Raw genomic sequence first — 22,054 nt, 5'->3', positions numbered from 1 at the left:
GGGTGCAGTACTGCAGGCCACTTCAGCTGACTGTTATCTGCAGTTCAGCGGTTCAAATCTCACCGGTTCAAGGTTGACTCAGCCTTCCATCCTTCCGAGGTGGGTGAAATGTGAACCCAGACTGAGGGGGTAATTTGCTGACTCAATTTGCTAAAAATCTGTAAACCACTTAGAGAGGGCTGAAAGCTCTATGAAGCGGTATATAAGTCTAATTCAGTGTTTCTCAACCTTGGCAACTTGAAGATGCTGGCTGGGGAATTCTGGGAGTTGAAGTCCAGACATCTTCAAGTTGCCAAGGTTGAGAAACACTGGTCTAATTAATCAATAATAAATAAATAAATAAACCAGTTTTCTTAACATTCCAGACACAGTATGTGGGATTTAATTTAATAGGAAGATAGAAAAGAACAATTTAATAGTAGAATCTATGTTTCGGAGAACAGGTGGGTTCTCTTGATGTCTACAAGCTGAAGCAGGGTTTCCATGGAAAAGGGACTCCTTCAAGAAGGGAGAAATTGAAATCCAGATTTAACACACACTCCTCCAACTAGACCAGTGTTTCTCAACCTTGGCAACTTGAAGATGTCCGGACATCTTCAAGTTGCCAAGGTTGAGAAACACTGAACTAGACAATTCCATTAACAGTCAATGAAGTTTTAATGTGTGTAGCAAGTTCTTGATCTGATATGTCTGTCTGTCTGTCTGTCTGTCTGTCTGTGTGTGTGTGTGTGTGTGTGTGTGTGTGTGTGTGTACATTCATACATTCAATCCACAATTTTATTTTAGAAGAAAATAAGATTGGCAAATGGGCATTGAAAATGCCTTTGCACCAAGCCCCGCCCAACTAAGGTGAGCTCATAGATCTATGACGTAAGCTTGCGTCACAAGTTAGCCTGACGTCACCGCAACGGGAAGAATAGAGGCAAAGTTGCTTTGGCAACCTAGTCACACACTCTGCCCTCCTCTGCTTCGGCTGAAAGGAAAGTAGGTTCCACTCTGGGATTGGTTATTATGAGCTGTCTCTCAGAAGCATTGCCTAATCGCCTCTCAATAATCGGGAGGCGGACTTAACATTACATTCCAGGGGCGGGACTAATTCCATAGTCCTTTGTGAGCCTTATGACAGAATGAATAGAGAATAAAGATCCTATTATGAATCGGAGAAAGGCGGGGATATAGTCCATCTAACCAATTGAGATGAAAGAGAGGCGGGCGTAAAGAACCTACTTTCCCAAATCTCTTTGTGGGTGGAGCAGTTCTGAAACATCCGTCCAATGAAGAACAAGAAAGCCAGTGACAGATAGACAGCTATGCTAAATTAGAAGATCGGAAACGGGGAACTCGTCTAAAAAGAATCCAATCAGCTTTTCGTATAAGACAGAGTGACAACCCAACGAACCAATGGCCTCTCACCCGCCCCTGCAAGGCAACAGCGAGAACCCCGCGCAGTCTTCAGAAGAGAAGCCGGGAGCTAAGATGGCGGCTGCCGACGGAGATGACTCCCTTTATCCTATCGCTGTGTTGATCGATGAGCTGCGGAACGAGGACGTTCAGGTACGGCCCGATTCGACGAGCGTTCAGCTGCTGCTGCGGGGGGGCGGGAATCAGCTGCGGGGAGAATATTTCAAGCCCGAGAACCCAGCTCCCGGTACGATGACCAATCAGGGGCGGTCTTTTATCTGAGAAACCCGGATGGGAGCCCTGAGAAACGGAGCCGGATTGGTCGCGAGAGGTCTCATTGGAGAAGACCAAGAGGAAGGGGGTGGCTAATGAGAAGGGCCGTATTATCTCTTTCTCCCCTCCTGCGGCAATGCAAGCAGCCGCGCGATTGGTTGGGCCACTCATTTCTCTGTTGTGGGGGGGGGGGTGGATGGTGGAAGAAAGGGAGGCAGGTCGTCTTCTTTTATGAAGCGTACTTGGGGAAGAGAGCGGAGGGTTCTGATTGGGTCCTTGCCTAGCTCGGTTCAAGCTTCTTAGCCAATCGGTGAAGAGCTTGGGCCAGCCGCTTAGGTGGGGTTTCCTGGTTCTGGCATTTCCTTGCTGGGGATGTTTTAGCCCCCCCCCCCTTCCCTCTGCATGAAAGGCGGTAAGGGAGGGGCTGTCAATAGAGGAGGCCGAGGTGGAGGGCAGCCCTTGATGGCTGAGGAAGGGGTGGAGCCCTTCCCCTCCCCACCCCTCTGGCTTCCGGGTGGATGCCCTCCAGATGTGTGGCCCTTCTTTCTCCCACAATCCTGAGCTTTCTGGGGCGTCTCTGTTTGAGAAAAGGCTGGCCCAGTCCTTGTCTCTGCTGTGGATGTTTCAGATCAGAAATAAAATAGAGCTGGAAGGGACCTTGGAGGTCTTCTAGTCCAGCCCCCCTGCTCAAGCAGGAAAACCTAGACCAGGGGTCGTCAAACGTGCAGCTTTAAGACTTGTGGACTTCAACTCCCATAATTCCTCCTCCAGTCACGTTAGCTCAGGAATTCCGGGAGTTGAAGTCCACAAGTCTTAAACTTGCCAGTTTGAAGACCCTTGACCTAGACCATCTCAGACAAGGGACTGTCCAGTCTCTTCTTAAAAACCTCCAGTGATGGACTTTCAATTTTAATAAATTTGTATGCCGCCCACTCCTATAGGGACTCTGGGTGGCTCACAGCAAAAAATAAAACCATTTAAAAGATTAAGAAAAGATACAATATTAAAAACCAATGCACCATTCATTCAATCAAGTGGGGCTGGAAATTAATCAACAGCCCCAGGCCTGCCGGAACAGCCAGGTCTTAGTTGCTTTACAGAAGGCCGGGAGAGTGGGAAGGGTCTGGATCTCTGCAGGTAGATCGTTCCACAGGGCCGGTGCAGCTACAGAGAAGGACCTCCCCCGGAGGGTCGCCAGCCGGCGCCCACAATTTCTGAAGTCCGCTAGTTAAATGTCGATGGAGAGTTCTCAGCCATCCAGGTCTTGGTTGTCTCCAAAGGTCCCAAATAATAAAGGCAGGATACAAAATTCAAAAAAATAAGCCTCAGCCACCTTGTCTCAAAGGTGCTTTTTTTCAAGAGGCAACTGGACTTTCTGGTTTTTCTTTGAAGATGCTAAAGGAGGAAAAGCGAAACGTTTTCGGAAAAAAACACCCCAGAAAGGCCAGTTGCCTCTTGGAAAAAAAGCACCTTTAGGACTCTGCTGTGGATGTGCAAGGAAAAAACAACAACGATCTAGGGCTCTCTTGTTGCAGGAGTAGCTTTAGGGATGAGACATGCTCGATCTGGTGGGCAGCCAGCCAGCAGGATCCAGCCTGCTGTAAAATGCTTCCAGTCTGTCTATTGGGTCAGTGTCTGTCAAACCTGGCGATCGTAAGATGCAAGGACTTCAACTGTTGGTAGGAGAAACTGAGGAATTGAAGTTCATGCATCCTATAGTTGCCCCATGGTTGAGAAACATGGCCTGGCAATAAAATAAAGAGCAAATAGGGATCCAGGGGATAAAATTGAGTCTTGAGAGGGATGCAGTTCTTTATGGAAGCTGGTTAGTCTCATTATGAATTTGAGCAAAAGAACCTCCTTGGCAGTGAGGCAGTTATTATATCAGAATAAAAATAGAATGGAATATTGGACAAAGTGTGAGTATATGTAATGTATCCTTGTGTAATATATATCACAGTGTACATATAAGCAGCAAGAATAGGTCATAGATGTTCAATCAGATTCTCGAAACTGAACTAGTTCAGCAGAATGGGATACAATTGTATGTATCTGAACCTTAAACTAGGCATCTCCAATTAAATAACCCATCAATAGTAGGGAAGGAAAAGCACCATTTTGTTATTTGAAGATAGTGCCCCACCACTATCACCATTTATTTTCCAGTTTACTCTCACAATATACATGCTTCACTTGGAAAGGAATCCAGTGCCTATTGGAAATGAATGGAAGCAATACAGCACGATAGTGCTAAATGGTCATCTAGGGGAGCAGTCTGTATTTTTTACGTAGATAATATATATTTGATCTTAAGGATGCTTAATGTCAATTACCTCCAATAGACCGATTAGATCCCACAGATTAGGCCTCCTCCGAATTCCATCCGCCGGCCAATGCCAACTGGCGACTACCCGGAGGAGAGCCTTCTCTGTGGTTGCTCCGACCCTCTGGAACGAGCTCCCCGTGGAGATTCGAACCCTCACCACCCTCCAGGCCTTCCGCAAAGCCCTTAAAACCTGGCTGTGCCGACAGGCCTGGGGCTAAAGAGCTTTTGCCCCCCTTCTCGAATGGTATGGTTGTTGTGTGTTTTAAATTGTGTATTGTTATGTTCGTCTTTTTATCCCCTGTTTGTACCCCCTTCCCTGACTGAATTGTGAGCCGCCCTGAGTCCCCTTCGGGGAAAAGGGCGGTATATAAATGTAATAAATCCAATCCAATCATGGATAAATGCAGAATAAAAACACTATTATGTATTAATCACCAGATGCAAACAGCAGTTCGGTAGCTTTTGTGTTGGGGGGGGGGGAGAAAAAGGTGAAGTCTTGCTGGATGCAGTTAATATTCATTATGTCCTGATCAGGGTTATTCAGTTGGAGATCTTGACAGTTCTTACTGTCATAATTTGTAGAAAGATCCGGAAAAGTCAACATACACTAGACATACAGGCAAGGAGCTGACACCTATTTATAAAATGGAAACAAAACTGTTCTAGTAATTTCTCCTAAAATTATGGTTTATGTTAGTCATGCATACTATTTTTATCTATATCTATCAGTGATTATATACTGTAGATGAGCAGAGCAATACAGATTTGTATGTTTGAATAAGTATATGCAAAGGGGCACCTGCTGCCCTGTGGGGGTGAATTATGAAGATGAGCCCAAAAATGGAGTGCTTTATTAGTGCCATAATAGTTTCAGTTATCTGCAAAGTCAGTATTTTAGCATTCAGACAAAAGTGGCAGTTTTCTCCTGAGGTTCATCTGTGTGAATCTGTTCCTTGCATTTCTCCCTCCCATATGCAGCTTCGTCTGAATAGCATCAAGAAACTCTCTACCATTGCACTGGCCCTGGGCGTTGAGAGGACGCGCAGCGAACTCTTGCCTTTTCTCACAGGTAAATGAAAATACTTGGCAAGATAGGAAATAGAATGTGGAAGTAGCCTAGAGACAGTTTGGGCACATTTCTGTTCCAGTCATTTATTTTTGAGGATTGTAGTGTGCTTGCTCTGTGAGCATGAAATTCCTTCAGAGTACTGTAATATCCTTCACACCATGCTCATTGATAGAAACCCAGAATCTGCCAAAGGCTATGTGGAGAGTGAAATTTCACTGGGGCTAAATCTTGGCTGATCTGCATTAACTCAAGGATGTTTCAGTTGTCTAACGATCCACTTTATGCACAGTTAACCTCCTCACTTCAGTTTACATTTGTCACCAGAAATTTTGGTAACAATATCTAAGTAAGTTAATCTTCATTATTCATTAACTGAACAAAAAAAGAAAGATTACAGTGGAAATACAGTGTTCCTGGGCCTACACCTGTATCTCACGATAATCAAGCCTGAAATTGTATGCCAGACTTCCCCTAACATGAAGCATGGCACACATTTTGCCCAATAGCTCCATTCCTGACTATTGATCCTGCTGGCCTGGGGTTGATTGAAGTTGTAGTTGAACAGGTATGGAATCATATCCTGTAAGCAGTGTCACCAAGGTTACCCTTGGAAGTTGTATAGAGTATTCTATGTTCTAAACTATTCAAATTTTGCCCAGTATTGTTTCTTGGATCTTACCAGGACAGTTTGTGAAATATTGATGAAGTTCTGTTAAATTGGACATGGTGCTCCCATGGTTCATTGGTATTATTTCAAATCTCTCCTTCGATTTCTTAAAATCTATGTTCTCATATTCATTTAAACTCAATGCTTATTTATTACTTAAAAATAAATATCATTCCAGCTATTCAGAGCTATTTTGGCTGCCTGTCAGTTCTCCCTGTACTTATGGAAGGATAATAAAATAAAATGGAATTGGCACTTCCCGTTTTTTGTTCTAAGAATATACAGGCTTTGTCTTACCTTTTTGTTGGTTTCTCGTTCTTTTAACTTCTTGCAGACACTATTTATGATGAGGATGAAGTGTTACTTGCTCTGGCAGAACAGCTGGGAACATTTACAGCTTTGGTTGGGGGCCCGGAATATGTCCATTGCTTGTTGGTAAGTTATAGACCAGTTTCTGTGAAGGGCTCAGGAAAAGTGACTAACACAGAGGGAAAATGAAACCACTTCTGTTCCTTTCAAAAGATGAAATAGGGGTACGCATGTTTTTAAATGCCCAGAGATAACAAGCTGCTGATAAGTTAGCTTGGGTGGTTTAGGATCCTAGATGGTTTGGTTAATTAGTAAAGAAAATGTTTATTCCCTACCAAATTAATAAAAGTGTTAAAATGATATTTTGTGTTCATTGTTCGACTCTATATCATAAGTGGATTTAATGGTATATGGAATTTCCCCCCCAAAATGTTTGAATTGCACCCAGGTAGAACAGTATGACTGGAATGTAGCTTTTCCCATTTGGATAGCAATAGCAATATAGCAATAGCAATAGCAGTTAGACTTATATACCGCTTCATAGGGTTTTCAGCCCTCTCTAAGCGGTTTACAGAGTCAGCATATTGCGCCCAACAATCCGGGTCCTCATTTTACCCACCTCGGAAGGATGGAAGGCTGAGTCAACCCTGAGCCGGTGAGATTTGAACAGCCGAACTGCAGAACTGCAGTCAGCTGAAATAGCCTGCAGTGCTACATTTAACCACTGCACCACCTCGGCTCCTAATGGATTTGTGTATGCACAAATCCTATTTTTCGATCATATTCCTTGCTCCCTGTGTAGACTTTCTTACCCTCTTCTCAAAAAAGAACAGAATTACTTAAATTCTTGTAGTGAACCCAAATGAACAAAGCAGTAATTAAATTATCAGAGAGCTATTTTGTTTTTCTTTCTTGGTTGTTCATGCAAGATGCATGTGTAACACAGCATTTCCTCCTCCTTTCTCCAGCCCCCCCTCGAAAGCCTTGCTACGGTCGAGGAGACGGTGGTGCGGGACAAGGCCGTGGAGTCCTTGAGGGCAACCTCCAATGAACATTCTCCAGCTGACCTTGAGGCGCACTTTGTGCCCCTGGTGAAGCGCCTGGCGGGGGGTGACTGGTTCACCTCTCGCACCTCTGCTTGCGGCCTCTTCAGCGTCTGCTATCCCCGAGTTTCCAGTTCAGTTAAAGCTGACCTCCGCCAGTAAGTCTAGTGCCTTGCAATCAAAATTGGGACCCCATTATAAATTCTGAATTTTCAAAAGAGGAGAGATTCCTCCTATCCCAGTATGTTGCAGTTAATAAGTTTCTACCTTCCTTTTTTTTTTTTTCTGACAGATATTTCCGAAACTTGTGTTCAGATGATACTCCGATGGTGAGGCGAGCTGCAGCTTCCAAACTGGGTGAATTTGCCAAGGTCTTGGAACTGGAATATGTCAAAAGCGAGATCATTCCCATGTTTTCGAACCTGGCCTCTGATGAGCAGGTCTGCATGGCCTCGTTTTAGCTTTGGGGTGATAAAGGGAGCTGAGGGATGGGCTGTACCTACCCTTTGTGCTCTTGGTGAGGAAGATTTTCCATGTTACACACAGGACTCTGTGCGCTTGTTGGCTGTGGAGGCCTGTGTTAATATTGCTCAGCTCCTGCTTCAGGAGGACTTGGAGTCCTTGGTGATGCCGACGTTACGACAAGCAGCCGAGGACAAGTCTTGGCGAGTCCGTTACATGGTGGCTGAGAAGTTCACGGAGGTTTGTACAAAGACTTGTGTATTTGGGAAGATTATATGGGCTTCGTTTTTGAAAGTTAAATGAGATTATACATGTTAAAAATGTATCGGTGCTTTTGTTCTTCTGCCCACCACTGTCAATTCTGTGGACCAAGACTTTTTGGGGTAGAATTCTTTCTGGCAGGGAAGAATGTTGTGCTGTTTGGAGTGTTTGTATGGTCAGTTTTGAAACTCTTTCTTTCTTTTTTTTCCCTCTATAGCTCCAGAAAGCTGTTGGGCCAGAAATCACAAAAACTGACTTGGTCCCGGCCTTCCAGAATCTCATGAAAGACTGTGAAGCTGAAGTGCGAGCGGCAGCTTCTAGCAAAGTCAAAGGTTATTTTTAGTCATTATCAATACTGTCTTGGTGTTTACATAGGTGCTTTGTTTAGCAGTAGAAATTCTTGTCCCAGTTTGGCTTTTTAACTCACGGACTACCCGTATAAAGGCTTTCTGAAAGGGATGGATTTCTGGGCAAGAAAAGAAGAATTTGATTTATTAAATAAACCTGGTTGTGTAATTGTTTTAAGGAGCCACTTGTTGTGTAGACATAAGGAAATTGTCTGGATCCAGCTGTGGGAAGACTTAAGTTTTCAGAACAGAGCTCAGGAATATTTTTATGTATAGTTTTGCAGATGAGTATAGTATCTCTTGGGCTAGAGAGGTTTAAGTAAGTACTCGGTTGATAATTAGGGAAAAAAATATATTCAGTGAAATCTGCACTGAAATTCTTATTTCCCCATCTTTCTTTCCCAAGAATTCTGTGAGAATTTGTCTCCCGATTGCCGTGAAAATATCATAATGACTCAGATTTTGCCCTGTATCAAGGTACGTACCAGGAAGCCACCTTCTCTAGTAAGTTTTGAGCAGCCCTTATAAGCATCAGCTCATAGTTTTAATTGGCCCAATCAGAGGCTGAAGAAGGCATGGAGGAGTTGTCCATAAAGAGGACAAGGAAAGCTGTTGTTTGCTTCTGCCTCTTAAGACATTAACATTCACAAGGTGACCAAATTGTAGAAGGAATCTGGCTGACTTCCTTTATGAGTGTGTGTTGTAGATGTATGCCTATAAGTGCCTGATTGTAGAAGTTCAACATTGTCTTATTGAACTGTATTTCAATATTCCATTGATGTGACTACATTGGCTTACGGAACTGTATTTCAATATTCCAGTTATTTATTACAGTCAACAAATAAATTGACAGCAATGGTGCGTATAAAGGCAGTGAGACTGGAGGCATTGCATACATAGTTTGTGGTGTCTTAAAATACGTCCTTTTATCATTTAGGAACTAGTATCAGATGCCAATCAGCACGTGAAATCAGCTTTGGCATCCGTGATCATGGGATTGTCCCCTATTCTGGGCAAGGACAATACAATTGAGCATCTCTTACCTCTCTTCCTGGCTCAACTCAAAGATGAGGTGAGTATTCCTCCCTCCCCTTTTGGAGGTCACTTAAGAGTCTTTGTGGTTAACTCTTGGGGGTGAACATTCGTGTTATTTGCTCAGATGGCTTCACTGCACTGAGATTAGTGAGTAAGAATAATTAAAGAAAATATATTGGTTAGTGCAGTGTTTCTCAACTTTGACCTCTTATAGGTGTGCTGACTTCAACTCCCAGAATTCTGCGAGTTGAAATCCACAGATTTGAAAAGTTGCCGGGGTTGAAAAACACTTGAATTTAGTAGTAAGGCGTGTATAATCACCACTAGTTAAACCAGTGGTAGTCAACCTGGTCCCTAGCGCCTACTAGTGGGCATTCCAGCTTTCATGGTGGGCGGTAGGGGTTTTGTCCAATACCGAAGCACTTTCCTTTTTAAAAAAAAATTAATTGACTTTTAAAAAAAATGTCATAGCATTATTTAAAAACATTTTCATTAGGTTTTCATAAAATCACCATTACTGTGGAACCGGTGGGCGGTTAGAAAATTTTACTACTAACAGAGATACAAAAGTGGGCGGTAGGTATAAAAAGGTTGACTACCCCTGAGTTAAACGATCTTGGATAATCTATAGAAGATACTTCCCAGTCCTAGGATGAATAGTTTTCTGAATAGTATCAATTGCACTTTATTGTACAGGATTTTCCCCCCCAAAAAACCTTGCAACTAGTTACATTGGTATCGCCATTTTTTAGCTAGCCAGAAAGTTGAAAATTGAACTTTTGTTCCTTTTTTCATCTTACCTGAGTTCTTAGCAGTGACGTGCGGTAAGCTTTATGGCTGGTGAGGCAGCTTTTTAGACTTGTGGACTTCAACTCCCAGAATTCCACAACCAGGCATGCTCAGTTCCAATTTAAAGCAACAGCATTTTTCCCCCTTGCAAAATAAGTTTTCCCATTCTTTTTCTTCTCCCTCCCCCTCCTTCCTCTCTCCCTCCCTCCTCCCTCTCTCAAACAGACACACGCACACAGAGAAGTTGGATCCCTCTCTCACTCACTCACTCTCAAACAAACACAAACACAGAAGTTGGATTGGATATATTTTCCAAAGACTTGAAAGCAGCTCCTCTGCCATACTCCCCCCTTCCCCTGCTGCCTTCCGATCGGAGCCTTTGATTGCAGGTGAATCATGTTGCCTTTTCAAACTTGTAATCAGTGAAGCTGGGCTTATATACTTTTATCCAGCTGTGTGTGTGTGTGTGTGTGTGTCTGTGTGTGTGTGTGTGTCTGTGTGTTTGAAAAGGCAACGTGGTTCTGCATGCAATCCAACTTTTTGAATTCCTCCCCCCTCCCCCCCCACACACACCTTTTCCAGCTGTTTCAGAGAGGATTTCAACTCTGCTTTTGCCTGCCCTCATGAAAGGCCAGAGCTCTGAGTCAGACTGAGCTAGTTGCTCCCAGAGAACTTTAAAAAGCCTTTAAAAATGCCCTCTACAGGAGGCGAGAGAACACGTGCCTCCTTTGCATATGAAATTTTTCACTTTTTAACCCTTGCTTAACTCTTAAAAGGCAAAAAATTGCTTATGCACAGGAGGCCCCTATTTCTCTGGCCTCCTCCTATAGTTAACACTAAGAAGAATCCAAGTCACTGTGACTTGGAATCTGGCAGCAACTACCTTGGCTTTAATTATTTTTTTAAAAAATCTTTAAAATTATTTCCTTTTCCTCATGACTGGTGAGGCCACGCCTCCCCTGCCTCTAGTGACTGCACGTCCCTGGTTCTTAGGAGCCTCTCCTTAAACTAGCACAACAGGAAGCATTCTAGGATGGCGATTGAGGCAGTAGCTCTTCCCCATTCTCACCTGCTCTTTTTCTGCAGTGCCCTGAGGTCCGACTCAACATCATCTCCAACCTGGACTGTGTGAACGAAGTGATCGGCATCCGGCAGTTGTCTCAGTCGCTGCTGCCAGCAATTGTGGAGTTGGCAGAGGATGCCAAGTGGCGTGTGCGGTTAGCTATTATTGAGTACATGCCCCTGTTAGCTGGACAGCTGGTGAGTGCGGGTTTTGCTTTTTGTTTTCAACCTTTTGAAAAGAACTGTAAACATTTGAGCTTTTTTACTCAGCAACCTGGACATCAGTTAGAACCTGAATAACCACAGGTGCTTGTTGAGTTCCAGCTTTTCTGTGATTAATTCTGCCAGGGCTGTTTTGTCAAAAATCTCACACGTTCAATGACTGTCTGCTGGGTTGCCCTGCGGTGCCTGCTAATTGGAACAAAGTCTGTCTCTCCAGATTTCTGTTTTTGTTCTGTTGAACAAAGAATTCTGTAAACTTATTTGTAACCTCCTAATTTGTAATCCTCGCTCATTCATTTGCTGTCACTTTGATGTTCCCTGTCTTCAGGGTGTGGAATTCTTTGATGAGAAGCTAAACTCCCTTTGCATGGCCTGGCTAGTGGATCATGGTAAGACTCAAATCCTGATAACTGATATTGGTTAGTTTCTCCATTACCAGTCACCTCCTGTAATGTGGGGTCACAATGGTGCACAACACTTTTAAGTTGCCCGATACAATGTCAAGGAAGGTACAGTACCAAATCTGAAGACGGCTGTACTTTGACAGGTAGTTTTTCACACACAACCGGTTGCTTAGCGCAGTGTTTTTCAACCTTGGCAACTTGAAGATGTCTGGACTTCAACTCCCAGAATTCCCCAGCCAGCGAATGCTGGCTGGGGAATTCTGGGAGTTGAAGTCCAGACATCTTCAAGTTGCCAAGGTTGAAAAACACTGGCTTAGCGGACACCCAAAAGGTACTTACAACCTGGTTCCAGTTCTGATGGCTGCCCTGCCCCCCCTCACCTCCCAATTATATGACCATATTTGGTGCACATGGCATCTGGCCTGTGTTTATGGCCGCTTGTAGCATTCCTGTGGTCAAATGGCCACAATTTGCAATGTTTTTGGGGAAAAAATGAGCATTTATTTCCAATATTTGGCAAAAAAAAACCCAACAACAACAACATAGCAAGCAATGGATTTGCTTAACAACTGCTGCAAAAATAAAGGTCCTAAAATCAGGTCGGTCATGTGATGGACCACTGGCAGCCTCCATGATGGTCGTAAATAGAGTATTTTTTTAAAAAATAGAATTTATTTTTATTTTCAAAACAAACACAACACATAAAATCTTCCTTCTTTACATACGGTAGAAAGTGTGTCAGTTGGTTACAAAAGGTTTTCGTGTCGTGCATCTCTTCCACAGTCATCAAGCATAATTCATTATAAACTCAAGTATTTTAACTCAAATATTTATACATGTTACCCTTAAACCTCCATTTTTATTTGACTATAGTTGTTTAAACGTCCTTCATCATAAAATATACCTAGATTTAATACATAACCACATACTGGCATTTCATTTACTATTTCTAAAATCTTCCAATAACACTGAATCCTTATGTCCTATTCTAGCTAAACATCCATAATATTTAATAGCAAACTTTTCTAATCCTCCTTTCCGAATCACTGTTGTCAATTTTCATCTAGTTCCTTATATTATACATACATACATACATACATACATACATACATACATACATACCTACCTACCTACCTACCTACCTACCTACCTACCTACCTACCTACCTACCTACCTACCTACCTACCTACCTACATACATACATACATACATATATATATATATATATATATATATATATATATATATATATAGGTTGTCATCATTATCCCTCCTTTATTTGACTATATCCTGTATCATAACATTTTCCCCCTAATAATCAAAACTATATCTAATTTAATTCTTTTTTATTAACCTTTGTATATAATCCAAAAGGATTTCTAAGCTTCCTTTCATGGGTGCCATTCAATATTCATATCCAATTATTACTTATCATAACACTACACATTGTATACAGATGGTCGTAAATAGTATTGAAATCACCAGAATCTAATTTTGAGAGTGGTGATTAATTCTGTGTTTATCTCCAGAAGCATTAATAGCTTCAGGGCATCTTTAGTTTAGCTATGGTGCCCGCTGCAGCTTCATCTGGACCGGAAGCTTTTCCTCAGTTCTCCATTCCTTGGATGGAGGATCTCATGCAATCAGGCTTATATGAAAAACTGGAGTTATTGCATGGGATATTTGAAGAGTTAGCACTTTTTACGTATTTCGTACTGAATGTGAGATCATCTGAGAAAATGCTATCAGTGGTTCCTAGTAAGTGCAGCGCAGTGAATAGCTTTTAGTACAAAGTTCTTCTTTTACGGAATCCTTGGAATAATACCTTTAGGGAAAATTGGTTTCTGTATTCTTTTGTCTGGTTTTTCATGTGCTAAATCTTCATATATCTAAATGCCCTAGATATTTAGTTTGTAGATCTATTTCATTGTTTATAACTTTTTTTTATTGTAAACACCTTAGAAAGCTTTTCCACAGGTTTCTAATGTAGGTTATTAATCATTTTTTTAAAAGAAATGTAAATGTCTCATAGGAATCGAAGCACACTTTCTTTTATCTCAGCTGCTGAAGATTTATTTGATAAATTGATTTTTATCCGGACTTCATTGGGATAAAAAAGACCTAATCTTCCTTCCTTCCCCTATTTTCTCCACAACAACAACCCTGTGAGGTATATTGGATTGAGAGAGGGTGACTGGCCCAAAGTCATCCAACCGGCTTTCATGCCTAAGATGGGACTAGAACTCACAGTCTCCTGGTTTCCAAGCTGGCATCTTAAATCGCTAGACCAAATTTTCATGCAATTCATCCCAATTACCTATAGAAGAAAGAGGCTGTAGCTCAAGAGGAGAATATAAGTTAAAGTAGTTATTTGGCTTTTAGCCCACATTTTTAAAAATTCAGTGCTTTCCCCCAACTAGTGATCTAGAGCACTGAAAGCATATTTCAGAATTAATGGGATCCATTGTGTCAGCAATTTTCTCCAGCTGAGAAAATGAATCACTGAAGGCTTTTAGCACTAAAGCAAAAGAGGTTGAGTCACATTTCGGTATTTAATGGGATAATCTTTTCTAGCAATTAAATTCAGATTTAATGCAAGTACATTAGGAAAAAAAACATTACAACACTAGTTTTTTCGTCTGTTTTTTCCCCCCGTTTCAGACTTTGATTATTCAACATGCCGCATTCATATAATTTTCAGTTCATTTTTATTGTATTTTGTACCACTTCGAGCATGTTAATGATAACAGTGAATTTGCGCTTTTTGGTCTCGTTCTTGCCTAATATAATGTGCTACCAGCAGTGAGTTCCAAGCTTTTGACTAGTAATTATATAATGTGGTTAAAAGCTCATTTTCAACCTCAAAATTCACTGCCGGTTTCAGTTATTTCTGGGATGGGTAGAGAGTAGCTACAGCATTAAATGGGGAAATAAATTTCCAGTGGAAGCCAACTGTAGCAAAGTTCCCGCAATTATATCTCAGGTACATCTACCATCAGTTCCAGTTGGGTAGGAAAGAGGTAATGCAGACTGTAAAAGGATACAGTCGGCTCAATTAGAAGTGTTGCCTGTGGCATAAAATAGAACTGGTTTCCCATGCTGAGTTCCAAGAAAATGTATAGATAGGACTCCACCAAAGAGCAGTAATTTGGCCAGTGTCAAATGCACAATAAAAGCACACTCAGTCACACTCTCTCTAATAAAGGAGGATATTTATAGCTCATGGTTGTAATGAGAGGTCCTTGGTGATCTCTGAGATTGCTTGTTTTCTTATAGATGTTTCATAACCCTAATTAGAGGATAGGATAGAATTTGGAATGAAGGATAGGACAGGACAGGACAAGATCTTGGAGGTCTTCTAGTCCAGCCCCCTGCTCAAGCAGGAGAACTGTTGTGACTCAGCAGAAGTTGCTGTGAGTTGAGTTGGGATGCAGGAATAACAATGCAGCTGGGGCTTGTTAGCGTGGTCTTCTGGAGATAAAAGGACTGATGGTGCCACGCCCTGGTGGCAGAAGTCAACGTTCATTGTTCATTGTTCATCGGTTGTGGTTTGTTTGTGAGAGACACTTGGAGAAGTGATTTGCTTTCTGTAACCCTGATTCAAAGAGACACTTGGAGAAGTTCTTTGCTTTCTTTTTGTACACCTGGTTTTGCCGTAAGAGATCTTTGTTTTGCATTCTGTTATCTTCTTGCCAGAGACTTTATTTATGTTCATTTTGGGCTCGCAGCCAGTCTGAGCCAAGGACTGATAAAGTTATTTCTTTTTAAGTCTGTATGACTGTCGTCTGTTAACGAGTGGAGAAGGGGGGTCAGAACAGAGAACCTATACCATTTCAGACAAGTGATTGTCCCGTCTCTTCTTAAAAATCTCCAGTGATGGAGCGCCCACGATTTCTGAAGGCAAAGCTGTTCCATTGGTTAATTGTCTTCGCTGTTAGTTAAGTTTCTCCTTAATTCCAGGTTGCTTCTCTCTCTGATTAATTTCCAACCATTGTTTCTTGTCCTGCCCTCTGGTGCTTTGGAGAATAATTTGACCCCCTCTTCTTTGTGGCAGCCCCTCAAATATTGGGATACTGCTATCATGTCACCCCCTAATTCTTCTTTTCTCTAGACTAGCCATAACCACATCCTGCAGCCGTTCTTCATGTGTTTTAGTCTCCAGGCCTTTGATCACCCTAGTTGCTCTTCTCTGAACTTTTTTTTCCTCTCCGACTACCACTGATGATGTTACCTAGCTAGGGTAATGAAATGTCTGCAAGAAAACAAGCAAGCTCAGAGAGCATCAAGGGCCCCTCACACTCTAATTAAAAAGTATTTTTGCAGCCCCAAAGTTTCTCTGCATTTTAGAGACAGGATTGTTTTTAAACAAAATCCTCCAGTTATTTTTTTTCCTCATCATCTTTGACACTGTCCCGTATCTCTGAATATGTTTGTGATGCAGAGTTCACCTGTTGAAACAGAAAATCACGCGATTGCTCCAAGTATATCTCAAATCAAGCCTTAGGTCAGTGATGGCGAACCTATGACACGCGTGTCAGTGCTGACACGCGTAGCCATTTGGGGTGACACGCACAGGATTTCATGCGATTCATCCTCGGCTCCTGCACGGCCGCCGAGGATGAAAGAATCTGTGCTGGAGGAACGGGGGGGGGTGGGACGTGTGATCTCCCCCGCCCACACTCACTTACTGTATCGCCGCCGCCCCTTTCTGAGCGCAGGGGCTGCTGGTAAGGCGTGCGTGCCATGCGCACACACGTCATCAGCGCGGCGAGGGAGGACCCGCAGGAGAGGAGCGCGGGAACAGTGCACGCCTCTCTCCAGTCAGGCCGGCACAAAGAGTCTACGCCTGGTTAGTTAAAGAATTCGCCCTCCCCCTCACTTATCTCAGTTCACGGCAGGGCTGTGGAGTCTGCTGCTTCCAGCTCCACGTCCTCATCAACATGCCGCTCGCGTCACTAGGAATATTCATAGCAGGGGTGGGCTGGAGCGGCATGTTGATGAGGACGTGGAGCTGGAAGCAGCCGACTCCACAGCCCTGGTTCACGGCACCCCAAACAAGTTCAATAATATCAAGGGCAACATACGAAATCGACTGATGAACAAAGAAGTTACTAAGCAGGTATGTTAAATAATTTGTTTTTGGTTTATTAAATACAATTATATATTGCAATTATACATTTTTGTAGTTTAAACTATAAATTGCGCAAAATTATGTTTTTGTCGAAGTGACACACAACGCGAGTTATGCTCGATTTTTTGCCGATTTTTGACACACCACGCCAAAAAGGTTGCCCATCACTGCCTTAGGCATTTTAGCAAGAACTTGGCTCCCTTCTGTGTATTGCTATTCCAGGATCTGTGTCCTAGCCTTAATCTGTCCTGTGTCTCATTCCTTCCCTGGTGCAGTTTATGCCATCCGAGAAGCAGCCACCAGCAACCTTAAGAAGCTTGTGGAGAAGTTTGGCAAGGACTGGGCCCATGCCACAATCATCCCCAAGGTGCTGGCCATGTCCAATGACCCCAACTACCTGCACCGCATGACTACGCTCTTCTGCATCAATGTGAGTCGGGGAAGGGAGTTGGGAGCGAGAAGAAAAAGTGGGCTGGACCAATAGAGGGAATGTGGAAAGAGATGCGTGCGCTGGTTGGGAAGAGTCAACCGTCAAAAGTTAAGGATCGTCCTTGCCCTGCCCGGTGCAATTTGGGGTTTTTGGGTTGGAGCGAAGAGTCGGCCTTGTTGGGGAACTGAATCAAAAGAGCTGCAGGAGGAGGTCAGCATAAGCCCAGCTCCAAAACAGCAAAACCTCTTAAATAATAAGAGCCCCTCGGATCCAAGTTGCACTGATCTACCTCCATGGTTCTCCCTTTGCTAGGTGCTGTCAGAGGTCTGTGGGCAGGAAATCACCACCAAGCACATGCTTCCCACGGTATTGCGGATGGCCGGAGATGCAGTAGCAAATGTTCGCTTCAATGTAGCCAAGTCACTTCAAAAAATTGGACCAATCTTGGATAATAGGTACGGGGAACAATGACTGTTGTTGGTGCCATCCGGGTTTGGGGCTCATCTTGATTATTGGGGTGGGAGGAAATGAAGGGGAGAGAGAGAAAAGCCATCTCTGGCGCAATGGTTAGAATGCAGCATGGCAGGCTAAACTCTGCCCAGCGTCAGGAGTTCAATCCTAACCGGCTCAAGATTGATTTGGCCTTCCAAGGTCAGTAAAATGAGGATCCAGATGGTTGAAGGCAAGATGCTCTGTAAACTGTTTAGAGAGGGCTATGAAGCACTGTAAAGCGGTATATAAGTGCCATAGCTACAGTGGAAATACTGAGGCTTTGGGGAACCTTAGGTACAGGCCTTGTCTTCTGCCTACTTCCTCCCCTCATTCCTTGCCTGCCTTTTTTCCCCCCTACAGTACCCTTCAGAACGAAGTGAAGCCAGTGCTAGAGAAACTTACCCAGGATCCTGATGTGGATGTCAAATACTTTGCCCAGGAGGCGCTGACTGGTGAGTGTGCTATCCCTAGTGAACCTTACTTCCTCTCTTCCTCCCTCCCTTCTTCCTTCCCTCCTTCCTTTTCTCTCACTAGACCTCAACTCTTACCATGGAAGGCCCTGTGGAACATGGGCATAAACATTCTTTTTTCTTAACGCTTCATCTTTGAATTTCTGTTTCCAAGGTGACTTCAAACTCACTTGGCATTTAGCCTGGTCTTTGAATGCACCTGGTTCTTTGTTTTTCCCGCTGTTAGCTGTTCCCAGCAGAAGGTTTCCAGCTCCTTTGTAACCACTTTAGAGAGGGGAATCTGCGGGGGCACTTGTGAACTTGGGCCTAAGCTTGAGCAACAAGTATACTAATTTTATCTGCAAGGATTACTTCGCAGAATTACCTCAAAATCAGCATCTAGTTTCCCTTTGCAGCCAACCAAATATTTATGGAAAGCGCATAAGCAGAAGCTCAGGCCTGGGCAAGAGTTTCGTAGAAGATGTGAATCTTCTCAAAAGCTCAATCCTCCCGATGTTTCAAGGTTGGCTTCCTCCGACTTTTTAGCAGCATGCTTCCTGAAGACCGGGGTACACTGTTACTCAGGATCCAGGGATTGAGGGCAAGTCATATGTTTGAGGTGATGTGGAAGTTGTAGCAGAAGGTCCCACTTGAACCCTGCAGGGACCAACCAGTGACCAACCTAATTAGCTGGGGTCTATACAGTGGGAGACTCTGGGCTTGGAAGTCCCAAATTAAGGCTAGCATTTGTGAGTAACAGTAGAGTGGTGCAGTGGCCTAGAGGTGGCGCTCTCGCCTCACCATCAGGAGGCTGTGAGTTTGATCCTAGGTAGTGGCAGGTATTTCTCTGGGCACAAATGAGTGTATATCTACTGAACAAAACTCCGCATTGGTGACAGGAAGGGATCCGGCCATTAAAACACTCTCTCTAGCTCCATTTAGTTGCCTAGATTCCCCCCCCACAAGGGATTACAGCAGAGGGTCCCCCAAACTTGACAATTTTAAGACTTGTGGACTTCAACTCCCAGAGGCCATAAATCTTAAGGTTGCCAAGTTTGAAGATCTCTGGATTATAGGGTGGTTAAATGACCACGATGATGATTGGTGAGTAACAGTGTACCATGGGGACCGCATAACTGAATGTATAGCCGTTAATGAAATTGTTTTATTAGCTTTCATAAACTATGAACATTCAATACCCTCTTTTCCTCTCTCTCCCATACAGTGTTGACGTTAGCTTGAATCCGGGACCTGGCTCTGTTGTCTCTCCAACTTGGATGCTGTTGGGCCGACCATTTTTTCTCCCTTTCCCCTGCATGTGTATGACCAGCCCACCCGCCTCCTATTGGATGTACATGATGGAATTAGGCCACGGCTGACTATCGTCCTTTCGGGAGCCCCACCTCCCTCTCCTCCTCCTCCTCCTCTTAGCTCTGTGTTTTCAGAACCTTCTTGGGCAGCTGTGATATTTTCTCCCCTTCTCATAATAGTCAGGTTCAACTTGTTCCCATTATCCGGGGGCCACAGGTGACCTCCTCCTCCCCCCAGTTCTGTGAAACTTGCGAGAGGGACAGAGCAGGGGAGGAAGGGAGGCAGAACCTATTCGCCGAGGGCTCCTGTCACTTCTGGGCCACAGTTTGCACGGGAATGCCACCGCCATGCAGCGTGTAACTCCGCATGACGCCCCCCCCCCTTGAGCTTTTCCCCCAATCTTTACCTTTTTTTTCATCCTGATGATTAAAGCCGCCACCTTTTCCCTCCTACTTGCTTGGCGTTGGAAGTATCAGTCAACGGAAATGTTTCCCTTCGCTCAAAATCAAACCCAGCAGTGGTCTTGAACTCGGTTTCTTGTTTTGCCTCCAGAGAAGGGAGAAGGGTAGTTAAATCCTTGATTGAACTCTCTCTCGGTTGATCAGGCTTCGTAGTAACGGTGTTTTCCGACTCCCCCCTGCATGATTCTGTCCTGTGCCCTTTCTGTTTACAATAGGTTTCCTTTCCCTGGCCTTTGTTGGAAGGAGGTAGCTATTTGGCGCATGGGGATTGTGTGTGTATGTGTGTGTGTGTGAGTTGAGTGAGTGAAAGACAGAAAGAAAGCCGTGGAGCAGTTGACACGGGCTGAAGAGTAAAAAAAAAAAAACCCAAATCGCTTTGGCTCATCACAGTGGGATGCTACCTCCAGGCTAAATTTAGTCCCATATTCCCACCGAACTTCCAAACAGGGAACCGTTCCCAAATTCTGGTGGGGCAAAACGAAAAGACGCTCTTTGAGGAAAGAGACATCCATTGGCAGGGGACACTGGGTCGTTTTCTCCAGCTGTGATTGGATGATTCCTGTGGGCTCTTGATTGGTGGGAGTGCTGATTTCTGTCCTATAGAACTTCCTCCTCCCTTCCAGCTTTGCCTTAGTGGTGCCCCAAGCTTTCCTCCTCCTTGAGTTCCTCGCTAGTTGTCTCTCTAACACTAGCCCTGGACATGTTGAAAGAGGTGTGTATTCTAACCACTCGTCCCCTAACACACAGACACACTCTCTCCCTTCGCTCCCATTAACGGGGACGTCATTTTAAAAACGTCAGAATTCTTTGTGTGTATATGTATGTACACTTGTTTTATTTTTTCTTCCTCCTCTCTCCGATTAATAAAATGCTCGATCGTTACTTAACAAGGCTGGTAAGAATGAAGCTGGGTCAGTTGAATCTTTTGAAATGAGGGGGGGGCGGAGGAAAACCAGTGGCCCTCCAGATATTCCCGGTATCAAATCTTCCTTCAGTTCTAGCCAAGACAGCCAGGAGCAAAATGGGAAGGGAGTGTATACAGGTAGTCATCGACATGACACTAATTGGGCTTGCCAGTATGGTGGTCATTAAGTGAATCCATTGTTTGCTATGCGGAAGGGGTGTCAAAACTGGAATTCTTTGAGGGCCAGATCAGCATTGTAGTTCTCCACCACGGGCCGACTGGAGTGGGGGGAGACAGGACGGACACCTGCAGCACCCTGCCAGCCAAAATGAGGTGGGGGGGGAGCCCCCCATGCCCCATTTTTGTCCAGAACCGCATCCTGCAGCATGGGGGGGGGGGGAGATGCACACAGCCCCCTGCACTCTGTTTTGGCTGCCAGAGGCACCCCCAGGCCAGTCCTTTGCTATTTCCAGGCTGGCCTGTGGGCCAGATATAAGCACCCCGCGGGCCGGATCTGTCCCGCGACCCTTGAGTTTGACACCCCTGGTATAAGGTGCTTTTCTGTGGATTCATAACTTTGGAAATGGGTCATCAGTACCTTTTGGAGATCTATTGTGACTTCAAACGGCCACAGTTGAGAACTTCCTATAATTCAGCTTTGTTCAGAGGACTATCACTTCCCTATTTATCTTAGAAAGTGATAGTTGACAAGAGATTGAGGTGGCGCAGTGGTTAAATGCAGCACTGCAGGCTACTTCAGCTGTCTGCAGTTCGGCTGTTCAAATCTCACCGGCTCAGGGTTGACTCAGCCTTCCATCCTTCCGAGGTGGGTAAAATGAGGACTCGGATTGTTGGGGGCATTACGCTGACTCTGTAAACCGATTAGAGAGGGCTGAAAGCCCTATGAACCGGTATTTAAGTCTTAACTGCTATTGCTATTGCTATTACTGAGGAACTGGGTCAGGCTGTGGGAGATCTCCTTCCATTAAACAATGAGGCATTGGGGTTACAGTTCGGTCGTTCCTTATGTAAGAAAGACAGTGGATCTCTCTTCTCTTTTAAACAGATCACTTGCATGCTTATACTGCATTGGATTTCCTTGTTTGGGGTGGTTGTTTTTTTTGCCTGCATAATCCCAGCATTTTTTGCTTCGCTATCTTCCCCGCACCAATATCTCTGTAGTTTGTTTATAGCTCCTGTTTAGAA

At 44.0% G+C, this 22,054-nt stretch overlaps 1 protein-coding gene across 1 annotated transcript; it reads left to right on the top strand.

Annotated features, from left to right (window-relative positions):
- Nucleotides 1–1,386: 1,386 nt before the first annotated feature.
- PPP2R1A (protein phosphatase 2 scaffold subunit Aalpha) lies at nt 1,387–20,826 on the top strand. Its single transcript, XM_087728316.1, has 15 exons — nt 1,387–1,554; nt 4,979–5,069; nt 6,071–6,171; nt 7,014–7,246; nt 7,381–7,528; nt 7,635–7,790; nt 8,029–8,143; nt 8,565–8,635; nt 9,096–9,230; nt 11,069–11,242; nt 11,595–11,655; nt 17,077–17,231; nt 17,544–17,686; nt 18,084–18,175; nt 19,398–20,826. Exons 1-15 carry the CDS (start codon nt 1,402–1,404, stop codon nt 19,412–19,414), a joined length of 1,845 nt encoding a protein of 614 aa, XP_087584442.1. The 5' UTR covers nt 1,387–1,401; the 3' UTR covers nt 19,415–20,826.
- The last annotated feature ends 1,228 nt before the right edge of the window (nt 20,827–22,054 follow it).

The sequence above is a fragment of the Thamnophis sirtalis genome, unplaced genomic scaffold, assembly GCF_051295495.1.
Source record: "Thamnophis sirtalis isolate CommonGarterSnake01/CBP01778 unplaced genomic scaffold, rThaSir2_p1.2 scaffold_13, whole genome shotgun sequence".
NCBI lineage: Eukaryota > Metazoa > Chordata > Lepidosauria > Squamata > Natricidae > Thamnophis > Thamnophis sirtalis.
Note: the sequence above shows the minus strand (reverse complement) of the source record. Positions and strands in the feature narration are given on the sequence as shown.

Coding starts and splice junctions, on each gene's coding strand:
- PPP2R1A (XM_087728316.1), top strand. CDS start 1,402: ATGGCCTCTCACCCGCCCCTGCAAGGCAACAGCGAGAACCCCGCGCAG. Junction 8,144..8,564: donor AGCTTCTAGCAAAGTCAAAG/GTTATTTTTAGT, acceptor TTCTTTCCCAAG/AATTCTGTGAGAATTTGTCT. Junction 8,636..9,095: donor AGATTTTGCCCTGTATCAAG/GTACGTACCAGG, acceptor TTTATCATTTAG/GAACTAGTATCAGATGCCAA.